Below are 25,031 nucleotides of genomic sequence, written 5' to 3'. Positions count from 1 at the left end.
GCTCTTAATTTTTATCGAGTAGTATTACAACAAGTCAGAGTCATCATAGATTTGATAGAAAAAGTTTTATATATTAAATTATTAAAATGAAATTAAGTGTTCTTTTGAAGGAGAAAGCAAATTAGTATCCTTGAAACTTGTAGCATAAGTAACTTTAAGATATCTAATCTCCTTTTCCTGTTTTAAAATGAAAGTTTAACAAGCAAAAAATAACTTAATTGATGAAACAATATTTTATCTGGACGATAAATAACAATCTACTTCGTTAGGTTATTTATAATAATAAACCTAAAGCCATTAATAATGGACCACCAACAGCAGCAGCTTGAACAGCTTCGGCACCACCGGTTTTAGTGATTGAATAAGTTTTAGTTTTAGTCCAGTATGAAGTAGAACCATGTTTATCAGTAGTAGTATGAGTTTTTTCTGAATGAGTAGTAGTAGTAATTTTAGTAGTTGAACTTGAAGATGTAGTAGTTGATGATGATGATGATGAAGTTTTAGTTAATGATGAAAAAAATGAAGAAATTGATGAAGTTTTTTTATCTTTTTTACCTTCTTCTTCAACTTTATCATCTTCATCTTTTAAATTAATAATTGTTGGATAACCATATTCAGCATCTTGAATAATTAATTCATTATCATTGATTAATCTAACTTGTTCTAAATTTAAAGCTAAAGTAACTGAAGCGAGTGTAATTAAAGTAGCAAATTGCATTATGAAATTGGAAATTATTAATTGGTGAAATTTATATGTAAATTAATAAAAATTAAGACCAAGTTTAAGATGAATAGAAAATGTGAATAAATATATATAAATTTGAAATTAAAGAAAAATCCCCTTTATTTTATATTAAATAGAATTATATTTTTTTTATTTGACTCGAAAATTTTAACGAAATGAACTCTAAGAGATTAGAATTGCACAGAAATTTAAGTTTCGTAGTATTAGTACTGTGAATTTATTTAATTAAAGTACATAACCTTATATTAATTATTTAAAAACTCTAATAAAGAGATGTATATTAATTATTAATTATAATTTATTTTTTTATTGTGGAACTTTACTTTTGATATCTTAAAATTGCTAAAAGATTAATGAGTTCTTTTTTTCATTACACAAAAGAATTGTTCTGAAACATAGTACACTACCAATATAAAATATATGCTACCAAACAAACTAATTCTTTTTTAGTACAAAAAGAATTTAACCTCTAACACATGAAGTTACATTTACTACTTACGATTTAGCTATTCTATTAAATTAGAATCTGTTAAGACTATCAAATCATTACACAACTGAAAATTGAAATGGTAACGATTTAACATAAACAATTGGATACCTGAAGGGTATGTTTAATGAGGTCTCTTTGTAGGCTCTCACGTAGAAATTTTCTACTTGTTTTTAAGATTTTCATACAAAAGCGGTCTTAAAATTTGACAAAAAAATTGACGGGAAGTTCTCGAAATAATTTGAATAATGTTCCATATCACAATACTATCGCCGCAAAATTGTGTTTCACGTCTAGAAACCCAAGTCCAGTCCTTGTTAGCTCTCTCTTACCAATCTTACTTCATCCCAGCTCTCATGATAGCGAATTCTGAAATCGCGTCATTAAAACGTTTTGATTATTGAATTCCTTGAACTTGCATAAATTTGAGATTTAAGATCTTGTACTTAGTTTTCTCAATTTATTATACAATTTATATTATATATGTCATAAATTGAATCATCAATATCATCAAGTCGATCATTGACAATTAGCTCAACAAGTTAATCAGAAACAAACTTTTATAATATATACACAATACACAACTACATGGTAGTCATATGACAAAAGTCAAAAAGTTAAAATCATTGTAACATTAAACAAGGTTTCATGCAAAATCATAAATTAAACCAAGTACCTCAAAAACAAGATTCTGTACTGCAACCATCTTTAAATCAACAACAAACATCAATACCACCAACTATTCAACAACAGCAACAGCCACATCCCCTACAACAACCTTATCATGTTCCGAATCATTTACCACCTACAAATGGTTATTATTCAACACCAAGTCAAATCCCAATAATTAATTCACAAATACCTCAAACTCAACAACAACAACAACAACAACCACCTAGTTCGCAATTGAATTTACCACCTCCATATATTACTTCATATCCAAATTATCCACCTCAAAATTACCCATATCCACATCATACACCACAACAACAAATTCCTCAAAATACTTCTTTACAACATACACTGTCAATATCATCGGATTCTCCTATTCATTTGACTCAACAAAACGTTAGCCCTAGACCTCCAATCCACAATCATTTACAACAACAAACTTTGAAACTGCCAGATAACAATGTACTCGTTAACACATCTTCATCAGTACCAACCAGCTCAAAACAAACTAAATCTCAAAGTCCATTAACTACAGAAAAAAACCCCAAGAAACGACCACATTCATCAACTCAAACATTATCTCGAGCTACAGTAACTTATCCAAGAAAAAGAGCTTTAACAGCTTGTGATACGTGTAGATTGAAAAAAACAAAATGTGATAATGTCCGTCCACAATGTGGATCATGTGAAAGAAATAATATAAAATGTCAATATCGTACTGATCAAAATCAAAAAGATTATCTGAGTTATGATCCTGCTTCTTTAAGTATATTAAGTAAATTAGATGTAATATTAAAAGATTTAAAACAAATTAAAGGAGAAGATACCGGAGTAGAGAATCAGCTGTTGAAAGTTGAAAAATTTAAAGATAAAATTGAAGAATTTGATAAATGTATATGGGATATGTCATTAACTTCATTATTTAAATGGAAATATTTTCAAAATGAATTAAAATTAAACGAAGAAACATTAAAAAATTATAAACAACAATTAATTATAAAATATGATAAAAATTTAAATATATTAACAAATCAAACATTACTGGAACAATTGAAAGAATTTGAAAATTTAGAAAAATTAATAAATTCAAATTTTTCAAATATTATTAATTCATTTTTTGTTAATATATATACAAAATTACCAATAATTGATGTTTATGAAATTTTTGAAATTTTAGAGTTATATCAATTTTTAAATCATAAAATTGAAAATTTTTCATTTATAAAATTAATTGAAATTTTTAATGGATATGATGATGGAGATAATTTACCACCAATAATTTCAAAAATTTATGAAGAAAATAAAAATTCATTTAATATTAACAAGTTACAAAATTTAATTCATTCAATACCTTTAATTTTAATGATTTGTTCAATTGGAATTTCAAGTATTCCAATAAATTTAGATAATTTAACAACTTTTGAAAATTCAAAAGATGAAGCATCATCAATTAAAATTGGATGTTTAAATGGTCAAAATAGTTTTAAAAATTCACCCAATTTAAATCAAAATCGTACAGAAATTGCGTTTAAACTCAAGAAATATGCTGAATGTATAATAACATTATTCCCAAATATTTTACCAACAAATTCAATTTTATCAACTCAATTTTATATTATGTTAAATCAATTATATTTACAAAATGGTTATCCCCTTTTAGCTCATGAATCAATTCTTAATGCATCTAAAAATATTATGTATTTTTTACAAAAAAATCCCATGGAAAAAAGTGATATAATAGGAAGATTATATTGGGCATGTTTAAAATTAGAATGTGAACTAGATATAGAATTATCACCGTTAGTTCCACTTTCAGGAATTAACAATTTTATTCCACCAACTAATTTTCCCAAAATCGCCACACAACCAAATATAAATTATAATGATAATATAATGAAATTAGCCAATAAATATGATGATGAATATACTTGGTATTTTTTTTTAACTGAAATAGCTATAAGAAAAATTGATAATAAAATGTTTGATGATTTTTATCAATACAACCCTAAAAATGACACAACTGTATCATGGGATGATGAAAATTTTATAAAAAATGAATTTCCTAAAAAATTTATAAAATATTTAAATCAATATAATGGAGTTATAAATTCATTAACTCCAGAAATTAGGAATTTCATATTACAAGAAACAAATACTGATCAAATTTATAGAAGAATGAAAAATAGATATGAAAAAAAACATAATACTTTGAAATCTAAACCTAAAGTAGAAGATGATAAATTTAGTGTTGATCAAGATCAAATTTTTGATAGTTTAGATGATTTTTTAATTGATGATGATCTTTTGCTAAAAGCTCAACTGGAATCAATAATGTATATAAAAACAAGAGTAATATCATCAAAATTATTTTTATTTAGACCATTAGTTTATATGTTTTTAGAAGATAAAATTCCTACTACTGAAATATTTGAATCAATTGCCATTATATTACAACAAACAATGATGAAAAATCAATTACCTATTTTAGAATCACCAAATTCAATTAGTACATCACCTACAACTACCACCACAACAGCCACAACCGACAACAATCAACTAGATACTACTATGGATATGAATTTTTATAATTTAACTAAAGCACCACCATTTTATCAAACATATTTTCCAGATGAAGATTTTTCAAATTTAATAGATTATGATTATCAATCTGAAAACAATCAAGAAGAAGATATAAAATTAAAAGATTTAACAAAAGTCAAAAAAAAAATTTTAATTGTTTTTATTCAAAATTTAATTTCAATACCAAAATTAAATATACCTAAGTTATCATCTCATAGACATCCTGGATCATGGTATTTTGTTAGAAATAATTTATTAGCTAATATATGTCAATTTTTAATTTATAAAAAAATGAATGAAATGATAACTTCAATTGATTCAAATCCCCAGCTACAACATCAAATAATTGATAAATATTTTGGAATTAATAAAAATTGGATAGAAATTAAACAATTATTTAATTTAATTATTGATAAAACTAGTATTATTGCATTCTTGGAACATTCACTTATAGTTTTTGAATATTGGAAAGAAGAAATGAATGATTGTGAAATTTATCAAGAATTTATTAAAAAAATGTTAGATAATTTATAGAATCTTATTTGATTAGAATCAATACACCTTTGTTTCTTCTATAGATCTATAATAATAAAATGTATTGTTGGATAAGCCTTATTATTTACATTTCCGTTTACTTTTGTCGTAATTTACAATGTATGCAGTACTGATCTTTTAGATAAACTTAAAACAAATCTTTTTTATTTTTTTTATTTTTTTTTTAATTTAAATTTAAATCCCGATCACGATTTAAGTTTTGAATTAAAATCAAAACAAATTCAACTAAACCATCCACCACAGTTCAAACACTTTAATATTCAAATGGAAACAAAGAATAGTTAAGATAAAAATGTCATATAAGAATTCCAAAATAAGAACCATATCAAATGATGATACTATAGAACCAATTGATAAAAATTGGCATAATTGCGATTATGAAATAAAAGAACAAGATAGATTTTTACCAATAGCAAATGGTACGTAAAAAAAAAAAAGCATTCAATAGCTCATAAAGCAACTTTTTGATATTAACATTTTCCTTAGTCGGCAGAGTAATGAAAAAAGCATTACCAAATCATGCAAAATTATCAAAAGAAAGTAAAGAATGTATACAAGAATGTGTTAGTGAATTTATAAGTTTTATAACAAGTCAATCATCAGATAAATGTAAATTAGAGAAAAGAAAAACTTTAAATGGTGAAGATATTTTATGGAGTTTATATATTTTAGGATTTGAAAATTATTCTGAAACTTTGAAAATTTATTTAGCAAAATATAGACAAGTATGTTAAACCTAAATGTTTTTAATGATATTTTTACTAACTTTTCTAGTATGAACAAGAACAAACTTTGATTAAACCTCCAAGAAAGAAACCTAAAAGAAATAGAAAAAATCAAAAACAAAAAAGACAACAACCATCTGAAGAAGATGTTGATGAAGGAGAAGAAGAATTAGATCTGGATCAGGTGTTAATTGAAAGTTATGATGATGAATTTGATGAAGATGAACAATTTGATGAAGAAAATGGAAATGAGAATGAATTTATTAATAATGAGGAATTTGTAAATTATGATCAATCACTGTCTACTCAACAACAACAACTACGAAATGATCCAGAGTATGAACAATTTTTACAAAATCAGCATTTGCAACAACAATTTAGAAATCAACAACAATTTAGAAATCAACAACCATTAGAACAACAACAACCACTTCTACATCAACATCAACAATATCCTTATCAGCAACATGAAACATATTCAATGGCACCACCTCAAACTCAACATCCAATTGAGCCAAGCTATAATACTCAAATAAATCATACTACTCCAACAACAACAAGTGATGTAACAATAAATCAAATTGGTTCTAATATTGAATTTATTTTAAAAAGTTCCCCTAGCAATTTACAAAATCATCAGAATAAGTATTAAATTGAGACTGTAATATATTTATCAAATTGAATAGTACCCTCTTAAGGTATATTGATAAATAAAATTTTTTTGCAGCAATTTGAAATAAAAAATGAGTTATGTTTCGAAATCTGGTAAGTTTCCACTAATAGATTAATTGCAAATCAATTAAAAGAAAAAGGAAGAAAGGGTTACACTGGGTAATGTACCTAGTGTGATTCAATGACTTATTTGGTGATATTAAACCAAGACAGGTACACATTTTATCGCTAGTTACTAGTATAAAGTACGGAAGAATCAATCATTCTAATATATAACCAAGTTTGGAATTTTGAGTTGATACACCAGCTCCAAAATAAATTACAATTTAGATTTGAAGCTAGAAAACTACGTTGAGACTTACTCATGAGCAAAATAACTCAAATCTAGTCTCTATGGAATCAATGATAACTTTGGTAAGTGCTTTTTTTTATTGTCAATTGTTTATTGAAATTCATACTTTAAGAAATTTGATAGACTATTTAAATTGTTCCAAATTAGTCTAAATTACATAACCGTTCTTGTAATTTTTCTTTAGGATAAACCCCTTTTTATTTAAAATGATTTTCATTATAAAGAAAGTACCCTTAACAAGGTGTCATGTATTAAATATGATATAAAACGCGTTACTAAATAGTAGACCAAATTTTTCAATTGGTATAAGAATACATATAGTTTAATAATTTAACCCCATTAGGTATAAATAGTAACATAGTACACTACTCCTCCATACTAAAACTTTAAAATAGACTACTACTGTAAGTAAGTTACTACCAAATTTAATATACGAAGAAAAAAAAAATTAAAAATTAACGTTTCAGAAACAAAAGAAAAAAAAAAAAAATTAATAAAATCAAATCACACCAAAAATTTATATATGTTTAAGATTTACTATTATTAGTATCATCTAAATATTTTATTACAACCACAACTAATTCATCAATCAAATATAGCTAGTCTATCAACGACTCATACTACCCTACTCAACTCATCTCCAATTCAAAGTAGCTAGCTTAGTACTACAATTTTACAAATAAGGATAAGGATTTCATTTTTACATTTTCATTTTTCCTGCTAAATTTATTATCAGATTTGGAAAAGATTTACGAAACATTCCAAAGCTTTACATTGATCTTCATTCAACGTCTAACTAAAGTTTAAAGGTTAACAATAATACACAATCATCGAACTACATCATACAATTAACTTAAGATATGATTAAATCCTTCAGGAAGAGTAAAAGAACGTCTAGTTCATCAAGTTCCCCCAAAAGAAATATATCAAGAGTTTCATCAACATCTAATCTGGATGCAGAATTAATACTACAATCACCTAAAAAAGTTATAAAAGCATTATATGATTATGATCCTCAAGGACCAGGAGAATTAAAATTTAAAGTTGGAGATTTTTTTCATGTATTAAATATATCAGATGATCCAAAACATAAAGAAGCAGAAGAAAATGGTTGGTATGAAGCAACTAATCCAATGACTCATACAAAGGGGATGGTTCCAATAAATTATTTTGAAGTATTTGATAGATCAAGACCAACAGCAACAACTTCAAATTCAAATCAATCCCATCAACTACAACATCAACAATTACCACATCATCATAATAATACAGCCAATAGTCATAGTAATAATAATTTTCAACAAAATCAACCTCAACAACGAAATTCTAATCAAACTTTGTATGCAGTTACCCTTTATGAATTTAAAGCAGAAAGAGAAGATGAATTGGATGTTCTACCAGGAGAAAATCTTATAATATGTGCTCATCATGATTATGAATGGTTTATAGCAAAACCAATAAATAGATTAGGTGGACCAGGATTAGTTCCAGTAGCATATGTTAAAATTATAGATTTAATGAACCCTGGCCAGTCATCATCAACAATATCATCAATAGATACGACTAATCGTGAACAAGTTATGAAAATTATCTCAGGTTTCAAAATTCCAACTGTTGAACAATGGAAAGATCAAACTGCAAAATATCAAGCTTCATCAATAGCATTAGGAACAATATCAAGAACTAAAACTCCTCCACTGTCATCTACTTCACAATTTTTTGATGGTAAAACAACTCATTCAAATAGATCATCATTAATTTCAACATCAATAATAGAAGCAAGTGTTGATTCTTATCAATTATATCATGGAAGATATCAATATTTAATTACTGCAAAATTATCAAATGGTAAAATAAGAAATTTATATAGATATTATCAAGATTTTTATGATTTACAAGTTAAATTATTAGAAATGTTTCCATATGAAGCAGGCAAGATTGAAAATTCAAAAAGAATTATACCTTCAATACCTGGACCATTAATTAATGTAAATGATTCAATATCAAAATTAAGAAGAGAAAAATTAGATATTTATTTATCACAATTAATTGCATTACCAAATCATATATCAAAATCTGAAGAGGTTTTAAATTTATTTGAAATTTTAAATAATGGATTTGATAAAGAAATTGAAAATACAAGAAGAGTTTCAAAACCAATAAGTCAAAAATCAAATAGTCATCAAGATAGAATGTCTCAATATTCTAATTTTGGTATACAACCAAGAATTTCAGATCCTTCTAATTCTAATGAATCAACAACTCAAAGATCAAGAGAATCTTCAACTATAAATGTTAATACAAGTAATACTAATAATTACAATAATAACAATATTCCATCAACTTCATTAACTTCTTCATCACCAACAGATTTAGAAAAATCACCAAAAGTAAAAGTAAAATTTTATTATGAAGATGATATTTTTGCTTTGCTATTACCATCAAATTTAAGATTACAAGATTTAAAAACAAAATTATACAAAAGATTAGAATTAGATGATTTACAACAGCATCAATTCCAACAACCTAAAACAATAAATTCAATAAAATTATTTCTCAAAAATGATTATGAAAATTTTTGTAAAGATATGAACATCGTTGATTCTTCTATAGAAAATTTAAATTTTAATCAATATGGTTCTAAATTAATTGAATTTGAAATTGATGATGATTTAAAATTTCATGAAATTTTATATGATAAATGTAAATTAATTATTGTTATTGTTTAGTACAGTTGACATTATGTTTTATGGTTTATGGGTTATGTTGTTTAATGATTATGTTGTTTATGGTGTTTAATGTCGTTTAATGTTGTTTATGTATATAGATAATTTTAATTTTATGATACTATTAATGACTTTTGAATATAAATTAAATGAAATCTTAGAGTCTTTTACACATGCTCTCGGAGTTATTAGAAGTTAGTGCTAGTTTACAACATAACTTGGTGAAGATTTTCTCCCAAAGAAGTACGCCTGATGTGAATGTAAGTAGAATAATAATTTTTTACTAAAATTATGCGTAATAAAGTTACGAGAGAAATTTGATTTTTGTACAACTAAATTTTAGTAAAATTGATCTGCTATAGGAAATAGAATATAGCGTAACCCAAATTTTATTCAACTATTTCATTCAGTGTTTCATAATCACTATCACAGCGAAAGCAACCTTACAATGTTTTAATTGAATGGAAATATATTAGCTGAATTTGAAAGAAAAGAAGATGAATGTATTTGGACTTTTAAAACCTTCAACTAAAAATCAGAAAGTAAACAATGAAAAGAATGTATCAAATTCAATTAACGAAAATAAAGTATCGCAAACTAATCCATTGATTGATTCGATACTAAGCTTGACATTTGATGAAGAAAGTCATGATCGAACTACGAGGTTTGAGGAAAAGCAAAACGAAACGAAAAGTCTACATGACTCAATAGTCGAAAAATCAACCCCGAACCAAAAAAAGTTACCAAGAACTTTAAAACCTAGACCAAAGCTCCAATATGCTATTAATAAAGTCAATAATAATGAATCAAAAGTAGAACTATTATCACCTATTATATCAAATAAAATTCAAAAATTAACACCAAGATCAAATTCAAGAAAGAGAAGTCGAATACTTTCAAAACATTTGCAAAATACGAATTCAATTTCACCATCTTTGTTATTGCAAAAGATTGAAACTACTGCCAATATATCATATTTGGATGAAGTAGGTACCCCTTCAAAAACTCAATCACAAGCATACTCAAATGCTCATAACACACCATCAAATTCTAAAAACAATTTAATTTTAAATGACAACCCCATAAATGTATCAACTCCAAGAAAACGATCGCAAAAAATTAGAATTGGATTAACTCCTGAAAGAAACTTAGTATCTAGTCCAAATCCACTCAAATCCAACTCAACAAAATCAACTCCAATCATTTCCACTTTCACAAATTCAACTTCAAATAATTCAAGCACAAAGAAAACTATCGCGTCGCCGAAGTCACCTCATAAAAGAAACTCCTCAATGAAGACCACCCCAGATGATACAATCCCGGAACATGTTGACTTGATTAAAATTCAAACTCAAAATGCAATCAATATTCAAAATCAAAATATTACAACATTTACATCAACATCAAATCAATTATCTAACGGGTCTAATTTGCCAACGAATAAAGCCTCAGCTGTTCATAGTCTAAATTCATCAAGAGAGTCACTGAAAGAACCACGAAATGGCGTTAAGAAGAAAACCAAACTAAAAGTGGGTCCAATAGATAAAAGAAAAAAATCACCATCCAGAAATTCAACTAAGAATCAAAATCAAACTCTACAGGGATCACAAAATACCAATAATGATACTAAATGGGGGAATCGAACAACCATGTTGAGAAGAGCAGATATGTCAGAAGGAGAATATGAAAATAAAATGAGTAAACATCGTAAAATTGTGAAACAAATTTCTTTTGGTGGTGAATATGAAGAAGATGATGACGAAAGTGAAGAGTTTTATTCGGCTGATGAAAGGTTTGATGACGATGAATTGGTTGTTTTTGAACAAGATAAGAATTTGATGAATTCAGTAGAACCGATTGAAGATCCAATCAAACAAAGTACTAATTCGGAATCAAATATGATTGTTGGAGAAGAAGTTGAGTTTTTCGACTTTAATGAAATTCATGAATCACCAGTTCAATTAATCAATGTAGTAGCTACACCTAGTAAACAAATTGATGAAGATATTGATGAAGAGAAACAATCTGAATCTGTTGATGCAAGAAAACAAAAAACACCAATATCTATAAGTCAAAGTATACACTCGGTAATAGAGAGAAATGAAGATCATCGATCTCCAAGTCAGATAACCAATGTAGTTACACCTAGTAAACAAATTGGTGAAAATAGTGATGAAAGGAAACAAACTGAAGCTGCTAGTACAAAAAAACAAAAAACCCCAATAGCTACAAATCAAAACATACCCCATCCATCAAAGAAGAAATTTAGTGACATTCTTAGTCCTACATCTAAAGGAGCTACAACTAGTAAACGAATTGATCAAGATAGTGATGAAAAGAAACAAACTGTAGCTGCTACTACAAGAAAACAAGAAAATACAATAGCTAATGATCAAAACACACCACGTCCATCAAAAAAGAAATTAAGTGATATTCTAAATCATACTAGAGGAGCTACAACTAATAAACATATTTATGAAAACAGTGATTTAAACAAACAATCTGAATCTATTGTTACAAGAAAACAAAAAAATTCAATAGCGAAAGATCAAAATAAACCACTTCCATCAAAGAAGAAATTAAGTGATACTTTAAGCCATACTAGAGGAGCTACAACTAATAAACATGTTGGTGAAAACAGTGATTTAAAGAAACGATTTGAAGTTGTTGTAACAAAAGAAAAAGAAAATCCAATAGCTAAAGATCAAAATACTACGCTTCCATCAAAAAAGAAATTAAGTGATACCTTAAGCCATACTAGAGGAGCTACAACTAATAAACATATTGATGAAAACAGTGATTTAAACAAACAATCTGAGCCTGTTGTAACAAAAGAACAAGAAAATCCAATAGCTAAAGATCAAAATAAACCACTTCCATCAAAAATGAAATTAAGTGATATTTTAAGTCATACTAGAGGAGCTACAACTAATAAACGTATTGATGAAAACAGTGATTTAAATAAACAAACTGAATCTGTTGTAACAAAAGAACAAGAAAATCCAATAGCTAAAGATCAAAATAAACCACTTCCATCAAAAATGAAATTAAGTGATATTTTAAGTCATACTAGAGGAGCTACAACTAATAAACGTATTGATGAAAACAGTGATTTAAATAAACAAACTGAATCTGTTGTAACAAAAGAACAAGAAAATCCAATAGCTAAAGATCAAAATAAACCACTTCCATCAAAAATGAAATTAAGTGATATTTTAAGTCATACTAGAGGAGCTACAACTAATAAACGTATTGATGAAAACAGTGATTTAAATAAACAAACTGAATCTGTTGTAACAAAAGAACAAGAAAATCCAATAGCTAAAGATCAAAATAAACCACTTCCATCAAAAAAGAAAAGTGATACTTTAAGTCATAGTAGAGGAGCTACAAATAATAAACGTATTGATGAAAACAGTGATTTAAACAAACGAACTGAAGCCGTTGTAACAAAAGAACAAGAAAATCCATCAGCTAAAGATCAAAATAAACCACTTCCATCAAAAAGGAAAGTAAGTGATATTCTCAGAAAAAGCTATCCTCCAAAATTTCCACCATCAGCGTCTACCTCTAAAAATATCAGTAGCGGGGTAACTCGTCCTGCAAATTTATCAAATTTGTTTAATATTAGCAGTAATAATGGTACGTTCAAGCTAGCTTCAAATAATATCACAACCCAAACAAAACCTTCATCAACTCCTCGTTCGCAAGAATCAAAACCACTTACAATGGCTGAAAAAATCAAAAAATTGAATGAACTTCGTCAGCAAATGCAGAACAATACTCAGTCAGTCGATATTACACCAATAGCGAATGGATCAAACATCACTAACCAGAAAAATTCTTTATCAAAACTACTACAAAACGATAGTCAACCAATCGAAAGTACAATGGCGAATGGATCTAACGTCCCCAAACCGAAAATATCTTTATCAAAACTACTACAAAAGTCAAAAGAGAAGAAATTGCAGTCACTAAATCAACAAAAATCTGCAAATACTCCAAATATTCATTCACCTCATAAAACGTTCGAGGTCAATAAAGCTAGCTCAAATCGAACTCATGCCGAGCAACAATTGGACAATGAAGAAAACCAACAGTTGGGAGATGAGGAAAACATCAATGATGAAACAATTATTTGTACCCCTTCTTCAGTAATCATTAATAACGACATGAAAAATACATCAGAAAAACTAACTCAAATAAATGATACATCATCCAGTGCCAATTCAAAAATTAATGAAAATGAATATATTAAGAAAGATCTCGATAAAATTGCGAATGGATATAAAGAAAAGCTGGAGACTGAAAGTGCAGATGAAGAAGGAAATCTTTTGGAAGTAACTGAGGAAGAATTCAGTCATAATGTTATTCAATTAGCTCTTGAAGAAGATAGAATGAGAGCTAAAAATTTGCAAAAACAAAAACAGTTTGAAAATTTACGAAAACAAATTCAAGCTGAAAATTTACAAAAACAAAATCAAGCTGAAAATTTGCAAAGACAACATCAAGAAAAACTACAAAGACAACATCAGGAAAAACTTCAAATACAACATCAAGAAAAACTGCAAAGACAACATCAAGAAAAACTACAAGCTGGGATTCATAAATTGAATGATGCTTATGACTTACCGGAGATCACACTTCCAACTAACGTGTCTCCCACAGCTTGGAAAGTGAAAGTCGGAAACAAGGCACCTAATCAAAACAATTCAAATACCTATTCACAACTTAATCTGTTTAAAAGACCATTACCATTTGAACTGAAAGCTCCAAAGCCAAAGAGAAGAGTTACTGTTAAAAAAGGAAAGTTTATTACCATCATGAATTCGTCATCGGAGGAGGAAAGTGTTGATCCTGGAGACTCGAAAGATGTAGATAGTGAAGTTGATGATAGTGACGAAGATAACTTGTATGGTGAGAATAACCACTCCGGTTGGGATAGCGATAGAGATCTACCTGACGAATTTGGAATTAAAACCAATAGAAGCTCAAGTTTTTTTTCTTCAAATGATGAAGAAGGTCAAGAGGAAGAATTTGTTGGAATGGTTACCTCAACTCAAGAACATTCAACTGAAAAAGATCTGCTGGGAACTAATAACATTGAAGCTAGAATAAATGATTCAATTGATAGACCATTGAGTCAATGGGAATTAATTTATAGATCAAATTCAACTATAGAGAAATCAATTTTATCACAAAATGGAGGATCAGGTTTATTGAAAAGTTCACAAGAAAAACATCAATCATTTTCCGAGAATCTTAAAGCCCAATCTCAGCCAGGACTTTGGAATTCAAATCGAAACACGGAACTGCTATGGACAAGTGACAAAGGTTATCGAATTTATTCTCATCATGAACTATTGAATATAGGTTCTAAGAAAGCAGATGTAACTAATTTTAGGGATCCAATAGAAAAAAAGTATGAACAATTACATAGTCAAGGTATTCAAGTTGATAAGACCAATTCCCAGAATTCGTCTTCGTCAAGTAAAAACGACCCAAACAATCTGAATAATCAATCAAGTCAATCTGTTCATTCTCCTGTAAATAAAAAATCCAGTCTGGAGCAATCGGAGAAGCAAAATGATATATTGAAATCAAATGAAAATCCGGCTACAGCTTTAATAAATATTCCTCAACCTGTACAACAAGATTTGGAAACATCAGAGAAGCAACAAAACAACTACGTCACTAGTAAAAATAAAGCCAAAAGGGCTAAACAAAGGAAAACCTTCAGGTCATTACAACATAAAAGTGAATGAACATTCCAAAAGTGTCTATTTCGTATAGGTTTTAAACTCTATGTACTAATTACTTACATTATTTTGCATTAAATATTTAAATTGCCACAGTAATTATCTTTTACTCCTTAAACCCCTTAACCTAAAATAATAAAATAATTATAGATTAAAGCAATTATTTTGGAACCACTATTTAGCATATTTCTTCTACTATAGTATCAACCATGATTTCACCAAAATACTCATTGACCCATTATTATCTTGGAACAAAAGCTTTATCATCAGCTAAACAAGCTCCTCATATTGTCAATCTTTATTTCGATTACAATTGTCCATTTAGTGCAAAATTATATTTAAAATTATTAAAAGTTATACCACAATTACAATCTACAAAACCTGATCAATTCCAATTCGTTTATGTTAATGTAATTCAACCATGGCATACAAATTCTACATTATTGAATGAATTTGGATTGGCTTATGCAAAAGTTTTAAGAGAAAAACAAGTAGGTGATGAACAAACTAAATTTTGGAATTTTAATAAAGTTATATATGAAAATAAAGAAAAGTTTTATGATAATTCAAATATTGAATTAAACAGGAATGAAATCTATAAACAAATTTATGATGTTGTTTCGAAAGATCTTGAGTTGGGAGTATCCAAAGATGATATTTTAAACGAATTGCTTATTAAAGCTGGTGGTGAACCTTCAAATAGTGGGAATGGTGCAACAACTGATGTTAAATATTTTACTAGATATTTAAGGACTGTGGGTGTTCATATTACACCCACCGTTACAATTGACGGAATTGCTGATGATTCCATCTCAAGTGGATCAAGCGAAGAAGAATTGATAAAACTGTTTAGTAGTAAATTATAAATGAAATAATTCTATTAGGCTATGCATTATGGGATTTTACAAAGAGTGAAAATTAAATTATTCTTCATCTTCAAACTCTCCCTCCTCTTCATCATCTTCTTCTTCTGACTCGTCATCTTTTCCACCTTCAGCTTCTAGTATAGCGTCAGTCAGATCTTGTTGATATTTTCTAGCAATTCTTGAGGCACGACCGGATAATTTAGCTTCTTCTCTTGCTTTTATTTGTAAATTTCTTAACCCATCTTTGAATCCATTTTTAACTGACCTATTTGAAAAGGTATCCCACATTTTTAATCCACTTGTAACACCACCTATAACTAAATTACCAGCTACTTCAATATCATTAGCGTATGAAGTGGTTAAAACATTACCTACACCGAAATCACGAGACAATATCATTGTTGGTCCACTACCAACATTTGTTTCTGGTGCTTTCCATAATTTTATTGATTTATCACCCATCGCACTCGTTACTAGCATGCCTGATATATAATTATTAATATTTAAGGAAGATATTCCAGCATCATGAGCATGCAAAGTCCACAATGGTTTAGATTCATTTTTGATGTCGAAACAATATACATTACCTTGATCTGTACCAACGTAAAATATGTCTGGCTTCGAGCCCCACCTTATATTTTCTACTTCTTCACCTTTTGCAACTGAATAATATTTTGACATTTGTGATTCGTCAGATATCCTCACATCTGATATAGCTGCTTTAGAATCATACCCACCAGTCAATAAAATTGAAGCTTCGTGAGAATGCCACTGTGATGAGGATACGGTTTTACCATGATGTATTTGATTTAATGAACGTACAGCAGTTTCTGTATTCAAATCCCATAATTTGACTGTCGTATCTGCTGAAGTTGAAGCCAAAACTGATCTATGAATTTTATTGTGTGATAATGATAATACAGCATCAGTATGATGGGTTGTTACATGACCAGATTTTTTCTTCTTTTTATTCTTTTTATTTATGGTTGATGCATCTCCCAATATCACGTCAGGAAATGCTTTATCAACATAATCCAAATTCCATAATTCAATTTGTGGATCAAAAGTACCAACTGCTGCAAAATTTCCTATATTCGATCCTTCAACTTCAGATCCTTGTCCTGGTATATAATTTATCCACTCGACACATAATGGAAATGCTGGCAACATTATATCATGATGCACATATAAAGTTGAGTCTCTGTATAATCCATTTGCAACGTCAGCATCTAATTTATCTTCTTCCTCTTCTTCTGCTCCATTTGGGGCTCCTGCTCCATCATCGTAAATATATATGTCTAACCATGAGATATCATCTTCGGTTCTGGTTGCCAACACAAGATTATCAGTGGGATATATTTGATTCTCCTTTTTTTCCTCTTGTTCGTCGATTTCATTTGGTAAAGTTAAATATACGTCGTTGGATTCATCATCATCTCCATCTTCCGCATCATTATTATCATGAATTTTTGCACTTGTATTCGATAAACCAGGAAACATTGTGATTTTTTCACCCGTTTCATCAATATCATCATTATCATAATTTTCCAAATCGTATTCTTTTAAGTCATCATCAATTTCTATTTGTTCTTTTAATTTTGACGTCTTCTGTGCTTCTGCCAAATCTTCTTTTGCATCGTTCAATTCTAAATTGGCCATTTGATTTATTCTCTCCATTTCTTCATCGTTCAATTCGTATTTTTCCGGAAACTCGGAGGCATAACCTCTTGGAACCCATGTACTCGATGATATCATGTTGTGGTTTAATTTCTGAAGAATGAGTTTTGAATCATAAGAGATGAGATCTAAGGACATCGATTTTTTTTGCACCAAATTTGGGTAAACGCGGCTTTCACAATGTTTCAGGTCAAAACTTTCGAGACTATGAGCAAATTTTACCATACTCAAGAGCAAGAAGCATTATAATTAGGAATTTATTTATTTTGATTATGCTATAAACAAGACTATAATAGTACCACGCCTACTCCACTGGTGGTATCGTCAATTACTTGTTTCGTTTCTTTATCAATACCTCCATTCATTGGGAAAGTTTTATAGTTGAAAAGATAGTAATTCAAGTAACCATCTCCACTGCCAAATTTACAGTCCTTCAAGAAAAAGGAATTGTCTTGACAAGTCAAACAATTGAAGACATCAACATTGAATTTTTTGGAAGTAATCAATGCATCTGTTATCAAGTCGTTCAATCTAGTTTTATAGTTTTCCTCAGCATCAGTCGCATAGTAAAATAAATAAGCAATTCCTAACTCATCATGATGTGTATTTTCTAAGACGGTGAATGGTAATAAGTAGTATGAATAAAAATCGGTGATTTTTCCATTTGAATCTTCTACAACATAGGTTTTAATAACATTTGATTCACCATTAGCACCCAACATCCAATGTTTGAACTCGTCTTCTTTGAACAATTGTACAATGTCAAATCTTTCTTGATATTTATGCAACAATTCTAACACTTCACTTACATCCTTTTCTTCCATTCTTCTTAATCCTTTCAATTTTGGCTCGTTTGGCAAGGCGTAATGTGCTAACATACTTGATTTTGTTTGATTTGCAGGTAAATGACTGAATCCTACATCGTGTAGTTTTGACCAATTCAAAGGACGATGTTGATAACGACAAGTAGCTAAAGGAGTTGGTAAAATTGAGCCTCCAGTATATAGAGCTTGCCAAATATTTTGTTTATTAACTCTTCTTGTAATTTCTTTAATCATTACAGGAGCCAATCTTTTATTCCTTAATTTTTTGTGAATACATAAAAAATTGATTTCAACACAATCTATGATAGTTTTGGATTTGTTCAATTTTATAGTGACTGGAGTAGCAGCTATAAATGCAACTAACTTACCTGTATCTTTTACTCTAACACCGGTATGCCAATCTTTTCTCCATCCTGGCGGTTTCAAAGCCCATTTGAAAAATTCATGACTATATTTGAATCTGAAAGTTGCATCAGTATCTTCAACATAGTTGTTGTATAATAATTTATATAACTCATCTAATTCTTCATCATTTTCCACATCAACCGTACACCATTCAAATTGATCTATTAAAGGTAGTGGTTTATCCAGAACTTGATCTGGAGTCTTAACTTTATCAATTGGACCCTCGTTTGCTATTTTCAGAGCTTCTTCGTATTTAACAGTTGGTTGTGTCAGCCAAAACTTATGCAGCTCTGTTTTCTGAGGTTGTTCAGGTTTTTCTTCCCCACTCACGGTTAGAAGTTTCAAAAGTTCTTCAATCGATTTTTTATCTGCCATAATCTATAAGGCTATTTAACTACTGATGCGATTGATGATTGAACTGAAGTATACTGCTCGAACCTGCGTCTTGCTTTATGGGTAGGGATTTAAAATATGTGTGAAATATTTGATCAATATAGGCTTGAAAAAAATTTATAGATTTGTGCACTAAGATTTTTATAACTTAAGTGGTAATTAATCAACGTCTAATCAAACACATATTTTAAAGCTACATGGTTTTGAAGAATTCAAAATGGGACAAGAAGGCTAAATATAAGTTTTTGAAAAAGCATGGGCTAAACACAAAGCCTAATGATCAACAAACAGAGGTTTCACCAAAATGGACTACGAAGAAGAAAGTGCTGTCTAATGACAAAGTTCAACTTGAGGATTCTGACGATGAATGGGATTCTGACGTAGATGAAGCATTAATAAATCATTTTTATCCACAGCTTGGTACAGACGAAGGATTGACCAGGGAGCACAAGATTAAAATTAAACAACAAATATTGAAGGATTTGGAAAATGATGATAATTCTGAAGTCGAAGAAATCGAAGAGCCAAGTCAAGAGAAGGAAGAGCTTGATGGCATATATTTGGGTACAAACCAAGAGGCACCGGAGGAAAAACCTTTAAAATTTAATCTCGAAGAATTTATTAGTAGTGTTAAAACGAAACCAAAAACCAAGAAGGTACTAAAGAACAAAATGTCAGACAATTTTCTTGAAGAGTATGGTCTCGAAAGTTACGAGCAATTAAATAGAAATACAGATGATTATAATGACATATACAACAAAAAAACCAAGAATAAAAAAAATGAAGAATTATTTTCGAGGTTGAATGAATTTCAAGAAGTTGAATTAGGAAAAGAGAAACAAATTGACGTAAAACTACGATCAATGACAGAGGTAGAAAAAGAGGAAGAACTAAATAGGGCAAAGGTAATAAAAGAAAATCAGTTTTATCAAGAACTTAAAAAAAAGTTTGAAGACAAACAACCCAAAGCAAATAAAATTCTTGATGTTAATAATTTTAAAGGTGATGATAGCCAATTGAGCTACTTGAGAGAAAAACTAACTCGGGAAGATGAAACTGACACGTTGGAGGATGATATTAATGAACTATTGGGATTGTCTGAAGAATTTGAAGATAAGGATGTCACAGTTGATGACGTTTCAAATTTATTGAAGGGGTCGAAAATTCACAATAATGAACCAAATAGAACCAATTTGAGACCACGATCACCTCAATCTATGAATCACACTAATGGAAAGGATATAGATTTTATAGATTCTATAATTGGATAGGGTGCAAAAATACTATTCCCGTTAATGATGAAATTGGTAGCTACGTTATATTCATTTATCTTAGAATTATTATATCGTTCCATTTTGGCTATAGGCCGTTTTTAACATACTTACAATTTGGATCAATAAATTACGTCAAGATCCGAGCAACTAATCATTGTCATATAAATCAAAACTCATATCCTTATTGATGAAGGTAATATAGACTAGACAATTCAAGCACTTTCACCTATTTATAGAATTGGGCATATGACAACTGTGGCTAATAATGTACATACAGATCAGATTTCATCAATAGACCATGAGGCAATAGCTTTATTTGAAAAAGCTATCGAGAAAGAGGGGCAAGGATTGATGTCTGATGCGGTTGAGAACTATAGAAAAGCATTTAAATTAAATGAGAAAATTGACACTTTATATCGTTCAATAAAGGTTCCTTTCAATATTAAGAAAATTGTTGACGAGCGTGGGAAAAATGTAATGACTAAAGTAGATGATAAAGCAGTTGCTAAAATAAATGTGGATAAATTATTAGCTAGTTTCGCAAACATGGAGGTGCAAGCTGGTAGTTTGGATATAGCTTTTAATAACTTATCAATTCAAGAATCTCAAAAACCATCACCATTGACTCGATTGCCAACAGACATTTGGCTCTACATTTTAGAAATTTTAATTTTGACAAATTCAGAAGCTTGGTTTAAAATGTCCATCACGTGTAAGAAATTTGCTTATTTGGGATTTGGTACTAGCATTTGGAGAACATTAAGTAATAATATATATCCTTTTCAAATTTATGAGGAAAACTTAATCTATTTAGCAAATCAAACTCCCTCACAAAGTATTGATTTGCCAATTCCCAAAGATCAACTACAAATTTTACCACAATATCAAAATTCTTGGAAAAAAATGTTGCATGAAAGACCTTTCATTAAATTTCATGGTTGTTATATATCGATCGTTAATTATTATAGTGAAGGTGGAAAGAGTGAATTTTCATTGTCTTGGACTAATCCTGTTAAAACTATAACATATTACAGATACATTAGGTTTTATCCTGATGGAACTATGATTAAAGTTTTGTCAATATTACCCCCAAATCAAGTTGTTGCTTGGTTGTCCAAAGACCGAAAATTTATACCTCATGAGGAAGTTCATGACAAAGAGAGCCACAAAATATATTCTGGAACGTGGAAATTAAATTCTGCTGGTGAAGTACATGTACAAATTGACGAAGGTTCAACAGCTTATTTGACTTTTCACTACTATTTTCAAATCAAAAATTTAGGACATTTCAAACATAATAAATTGAATTGGATTAAATATTTTGCCGTGAGAAAATCCACAGGAGAAGACGATGATAGAGTAGGTGAATTGATGGATTACTCAATTAGAAATGAAAAACCTTTTAAATTTTCAAAAGTTCGTAGTTATGTTGTATAGACCGTAATAGATTTTTTATCATAAAACTGCAAAATTAAAAATTAACAAAGATCAATATATAGAACTAGGCTCTTGAAAAATATCGGTTAATACTAAGATCACCTTCTTTTCTATTCATCAAACTGACCTTTGGTAAGTGTTTCACAATAGATGATATTTGTGTTTATGAAATGTTAAAGAGATTGTACACGACTTTTCCCATAGAAAATTTTTTTATGATTTGAATAATTTTTTTTCACGTAAATTTCAGACAACAAAGGTCATACTACATACCATCAATTAAACTTAGATCGTGCAATGTCTCGTTTCTTTGTATCAGGGTATAATTCAGAATCTTCATCCGAGGAGGAGGATTTATTAAGTACTTCTGAAGAAGAATTAGTATCATCTTCTGAAGAACATTCAGATGATGATTTTTTCGAGAATGATGATGACGACGAAGAAAGTAGTTCAGATGAAGAAGGTGGAAGACTAACTGGTCCAGCATATTTTTTGAAAAAGTCATTTATAAAAGGAGGAGATTCAGATAATGAAAGTGACGATGAAGTAAGGACTGCTGTTAGAAGTACAAAAGATAAATTATTAGATGATATGAAAGCATCAATTGAAATAATAAACGTCAATAAAAGAACTAATAATTGGATTGGAGCTTTAAGTGAATTTGAAAAGTTAGGAAGATTTTTAAACAGAGCAAATCAACAAAATTTTGGAACTCCTAAATTTTATATAAAATTATTATCAAGTTTAGATGATTCAATAACTGAGACCATCAATAATGAAAAAGACGATAAAACCATGAAAGCCGACGAGGCAAGAGCTCTCAATACGTTAAGACAAAGAGTTAAAAAACAAATTAAAGAATACCAAACATACTTTGATTTATATAAAGACGTTCCAGAAAACTTTGACCAAGAAGATGAACCATTAGATGCCGGATCAAGAACTGACGATAAACTTGATGAAAGTAAAGTATTGAGTCCAGTCTTTCAACTTTTAAAACAAGTTTCCGAAAGTAGAGGAAAGAAGAATGTTGATAGAGCCGAGCAAATATCAAGTTTGGAAGGATTAATTTCAGAAAATCTTAGCACTTTTGAGCTTATATCAATTTATCAAGTATTATTGTCCTTAAGATTTGATGCATCTACTTCACAATTTTTACCTATTCAAGATTGGCAAAAGAATAATGATGATATAAATAAATTGTTGGACATCTTGTTTGCTTCTAAAGAATACCAAGTAAGTGAAAAAGGTGAAACTACCGATGATATAGATATCGAACCAACTCCAGTTGATGGTGTAAAAGTCATTTATGGTTCAATAACATCATTGATTGATAGATTGGATGATGAATTTACAAAATCATTACAAAATACCGACCCACATTCAATGGAATATGTTGAGAGATTGAAAGATGAAAGTAGAATTTACAATTTGATTGTTAGAGGTCAAGCATATATAGAGTCCATAACACCATCTTTGGAGAGTGAACAATTAGCCAGAATAATATTAAGAAGATTGGAACATATTTATTACAAACCAAATCAGTTAATTCAAGGAAACGAAGTTGAAACTAAGATTGGTAAAGGTAGTCCCGATGAAATAATAGACTCATTAAGTAAATATTTACAAAATAGCAACAACAAAATTTTCGGTAAACATGCCGTACTATACTCCATATACTATTATGCTGTCAATAATCAATACAAAAAGGCTAGAGATTTATTTTTATCTGCTCAATTTGGTAACATTAATTCTTCAGAATCATCATTACAAGTTCAATACAACAGAGCATTGGTCCAATTAGGGTTAAGTGCTTTCAGATCTGGTGCAATTGAAGAATCTCATAAAATTTTAAATGAAATTGTTAATTCTCAGAGATCAAAAGAATTATTAGGTCAAGGTTTTAACAGTAAATTTCCTAATCAAGCTACATTAGTCGAAAGACAAAAATTATTACCATTTCATCAACATATCAACTTGGAATTGTTAGAATGTGTCTACATGACGTGTTCCTTATTAATCGAAATACCAGCATTAGCAGCAGCATCTACAACCAAAGATAAACGTAAAAATTCATCGTTAAAATCGTTCAAAAGTAAATTAGAATTTCATGATAGACAATTTTTCACTGGGCCACCAGAAAGTATCAAAGATCATATTGTTCATGCATCGATTGCTTTACAAAAAGGTGATTGGTTAAAAGCTTACAACTTATTATCGTCAATTAAAATTTGGAGATTATTCCCAGACAATGATGATCTTTTATCCATGATGAAAAATCAATTACAAATTGAAGGTTTAAGAACATACGTTTTCACCTATAAGTCTGTGTATTCAAAATTATCTATCTCGAAATTAAGTACAATTTTTAATTTACCAGAGGAAAAAGTAATTGAAATTTTAACCGGCATGGATGAACAAGTTGTTGATGGGTATGTCAATTTCTCAAATGCTGCTCAAAGATCAAAATTACAAGAATTAGCTATATTAATGAATGAGAAAATACAATTACTTACAGAGAAAAATGAAAAAACTTCTTCAAATGGTTATGGTAAAAAACAAACTACTCAAAATCAAGGTCAACAAAATAATCAACAACAACAAGGTCAATCCCAAAATCAACAAAACCAACAACAACATCAATCAAGCAATCAACAAGGTCAACAGTCTCAACAACCACAACAACAATCTCAATCTCAACAAACTCAACATCAACAACAAACTCAACAATCACAAATTGAAGAAAATAAATTTAGGTATGCTAATGTTAACCCAAACAATGATGAATTTCAAGTCACTGCGTGATCATATACTCAGAATGTAAGAATTTTATAGAATTTTGCAACTCAACTAATGTAATGTAATGTACATGTTTAAAAAAG

At 29.1% G+C, this 25,031-nt stretch overlaps 11 protein-coding genes across 11 annotated transcripts; 8 read left to right on the top strand and 3 right to left on the bottom strand. All coding sequences in view use genetic code 12, as the record gives it.

Annotated features, from left to right (window-relative positions):
* Positions 1–274: 274 nt before the first annotated feature.
* PGA53 (Pga53p) lies at positions 275–718 on the bottom strand (the record flags this gene model as incomplete). Its single annotated transcript, XM_051755654.1, has 1 exon — positions 275–718. The coding sequence occupies one exon, from the start codon at positions 716–718 to the stop codon at positions 275–277; it is 444 nt and encodes a 147-aa protein (XP_051616154.1).
* Positions 719–1,880: 1,162 nt separating this feature from the next.
* ZCF27 (Zcf27p) lies at positions 1,881–5,018 on the top strand (the record flags this gene model as incomplete). The annotated part of the gene is made up of 1 exon (XM_051755653.1): positions 1,881–5,018. One exon carries the CDS (start codon positions 1,881–1,883, stop codon positions 5,016–5,018), a length of 3,138 nt encoding a protein of 1,045 aa, XP_051616153.1.
* Positions 5,019–5,331: 313 nt separating this feature from the next.
* HAP3 (Hap3p) lies at positions 5,332–6,416 on the top strand (the record flags this gene model as incomplete). The annotated part of the gene is made up of 3 exons (XM_051755652.1): positions 5,332–5,458; positions 5,526–5,764; positions 5,814–6,416. The coding sequence occupies 3 exons, from the start codon at positions 5,332–5,334 to the stop codon at positions 6,414–6,416; spliced, it is 969 nt and encodes a 322-aa protein (XP_051616152.1).
* A 1,232-nt stretch (positions 6,417–7,648) lies between these two features.
* On the top strand, positions 7,649–9,517 carry BEM1 (phosphatidylinositol-3-phosphate-binding protein; the record flags this gene model as incomplete). The annotated part of the gene is made up of 1 exon (XM_051755651.1): positions 7,649–9,517. One exon carries the CDS (start codon positions 7,649–7,651, stop codon positions 9,515–9,517), a length of 1,869 nt encoding a protein of 622 aa, XP_051616151.1.
* A 494-nt stretch (positions 9,518–10,011) lies between these two features.
* On the top strand, positions 10,012–15,279 carry KGF55_001109 (uncharacterized protein; the record flags this gene model as incomplete). Its single annotated transcript, XM_051755650.1, has 1 exon — positions 10,012–15,279. The coding sequence occupies one exon, from the start codon at positions 10,012–10,014 to the stop codon at positions 15,277–15,279; it is 5,268 nt and encodes a 1,755-aa protein (XP_051616150.1).
* Positions 15,280–15,482: 203 nt separating this feature from the next.
* KGF55_001108 (uncharacterized protein) lies at positions 15,483–16,139 on the top strand (the record flags this gene model as incomplete). Its single annotated transcript, XM_051755649.1, has 1 exon — positions 15,483–16,139. One exon carries the CDS (start codon positions 15,483–15,485, stop codon positions 16,137–16,139), a length of 657 nt encoding a protein of 218 aa, XP_051616149.1.
* Positions 16,140–16,196: 57 nt separating this feature from the next.
* Positions 16,197–17,894, bottom strand: PWP1 (rRNA-processing protein; the record flags this gene model as incomplete). Its single annotated transcript, XM_051755648.1, has 1 exon — positions 16,197–17,894. The coding sequence occupies one exon, from the start codon at positions 17,892–17,894 to the stop codon at positions 16,197–16,199; it is 1,698 nt and encodes a 565-aa protein (XP_051616148.1).
* A 209-nt stretch (positions 17,895–18,103) lies between these two features.
* Positions 18,104–19,420, bottom strand: NMT1 (glycylpeptide N-tetradecanoyltransferase; the record flags this gene model as incomplete). The annotated part of the gene is made up of 1 exon (XM_051755646.1): positions 18,104–19,420. One exon carries the CDS (start codon positions 19,418–19,420, stop codon positions 18,104–18,106), a length of 1,317 nt encoding a protein of 438 aa, XP_051616147.1.
* A 215-nt stretch (positions 19,421–19,635) lies between these two features.
* On the top strand, positions 19,636–20,709 carry KGF55_001105 (uncharacterized protein; the record flags this gene model as incomplete). The annotated part of the gene is made up of 1 exon (XM_051755645.1): positions 19,636–20,709. One exon carries the CDS (start codon positions 19,636–19,638, stop codon positions 20,707–20,709), a length of 1,074 nt encoding a protein of 357 aa, XP_051616146.1.
* A 249-nt stretch (positions 20,710–20,958) lies between these two features.
* Positions 20,959–22,149, top strand: KGF55_001104 (SCF ubiquitin ligase complex subunit; the record flags this gene model as incomplete). Its single annotated transcript, XM_051755644.1, has 1 exon — positions 20,959–22,149. One exon carries the CDS (start codon positions 20,959–20,961, stop codon positions 22,147–22,149), a length of 1,191 nt encoding a protein of 396 aa, XP_051616145.1.
* Positions 22,150–22,446: 297 nt separating this feature from the next.
* NIP1 (translation initiation factor eIF3 subunit c) lies at positions 22,447–24,954 on the top strand (the record flags this gene model as incomplete). The annotated part of the gene is made up of 1 exon (XM_051755643.1): positions 22,447–24,954. One exon carries the CDS (start codon positions 22,447–22,449, stop codon positions 24,952–24,954), a length of 2,508 nt encoding a protein of 835 aa, XP_051616144.1.
* Between the last annotated feature and the right edge of the window lie 77 nt (positions 24,955–25,031).

This window comes from Candida pseudojiufengensis (genome assembly GCF_024610245.1).
Source record: "Candida pseudojiufengensis strain CBS 10847 chromosome Unknown scaffold2, whole genome shotgun sequence".
NCBI classification, from domain to species: Eukaryota; Fungi; Ascomycota; class Pichiomycetes; order Serinales; family Debaryomycetaceae; genus Lodderomyces; species Lodderomyces pseudojiufengensis.
This window is presented reverse-complemented; position numbering and strand designations above follow the sequence as displayed.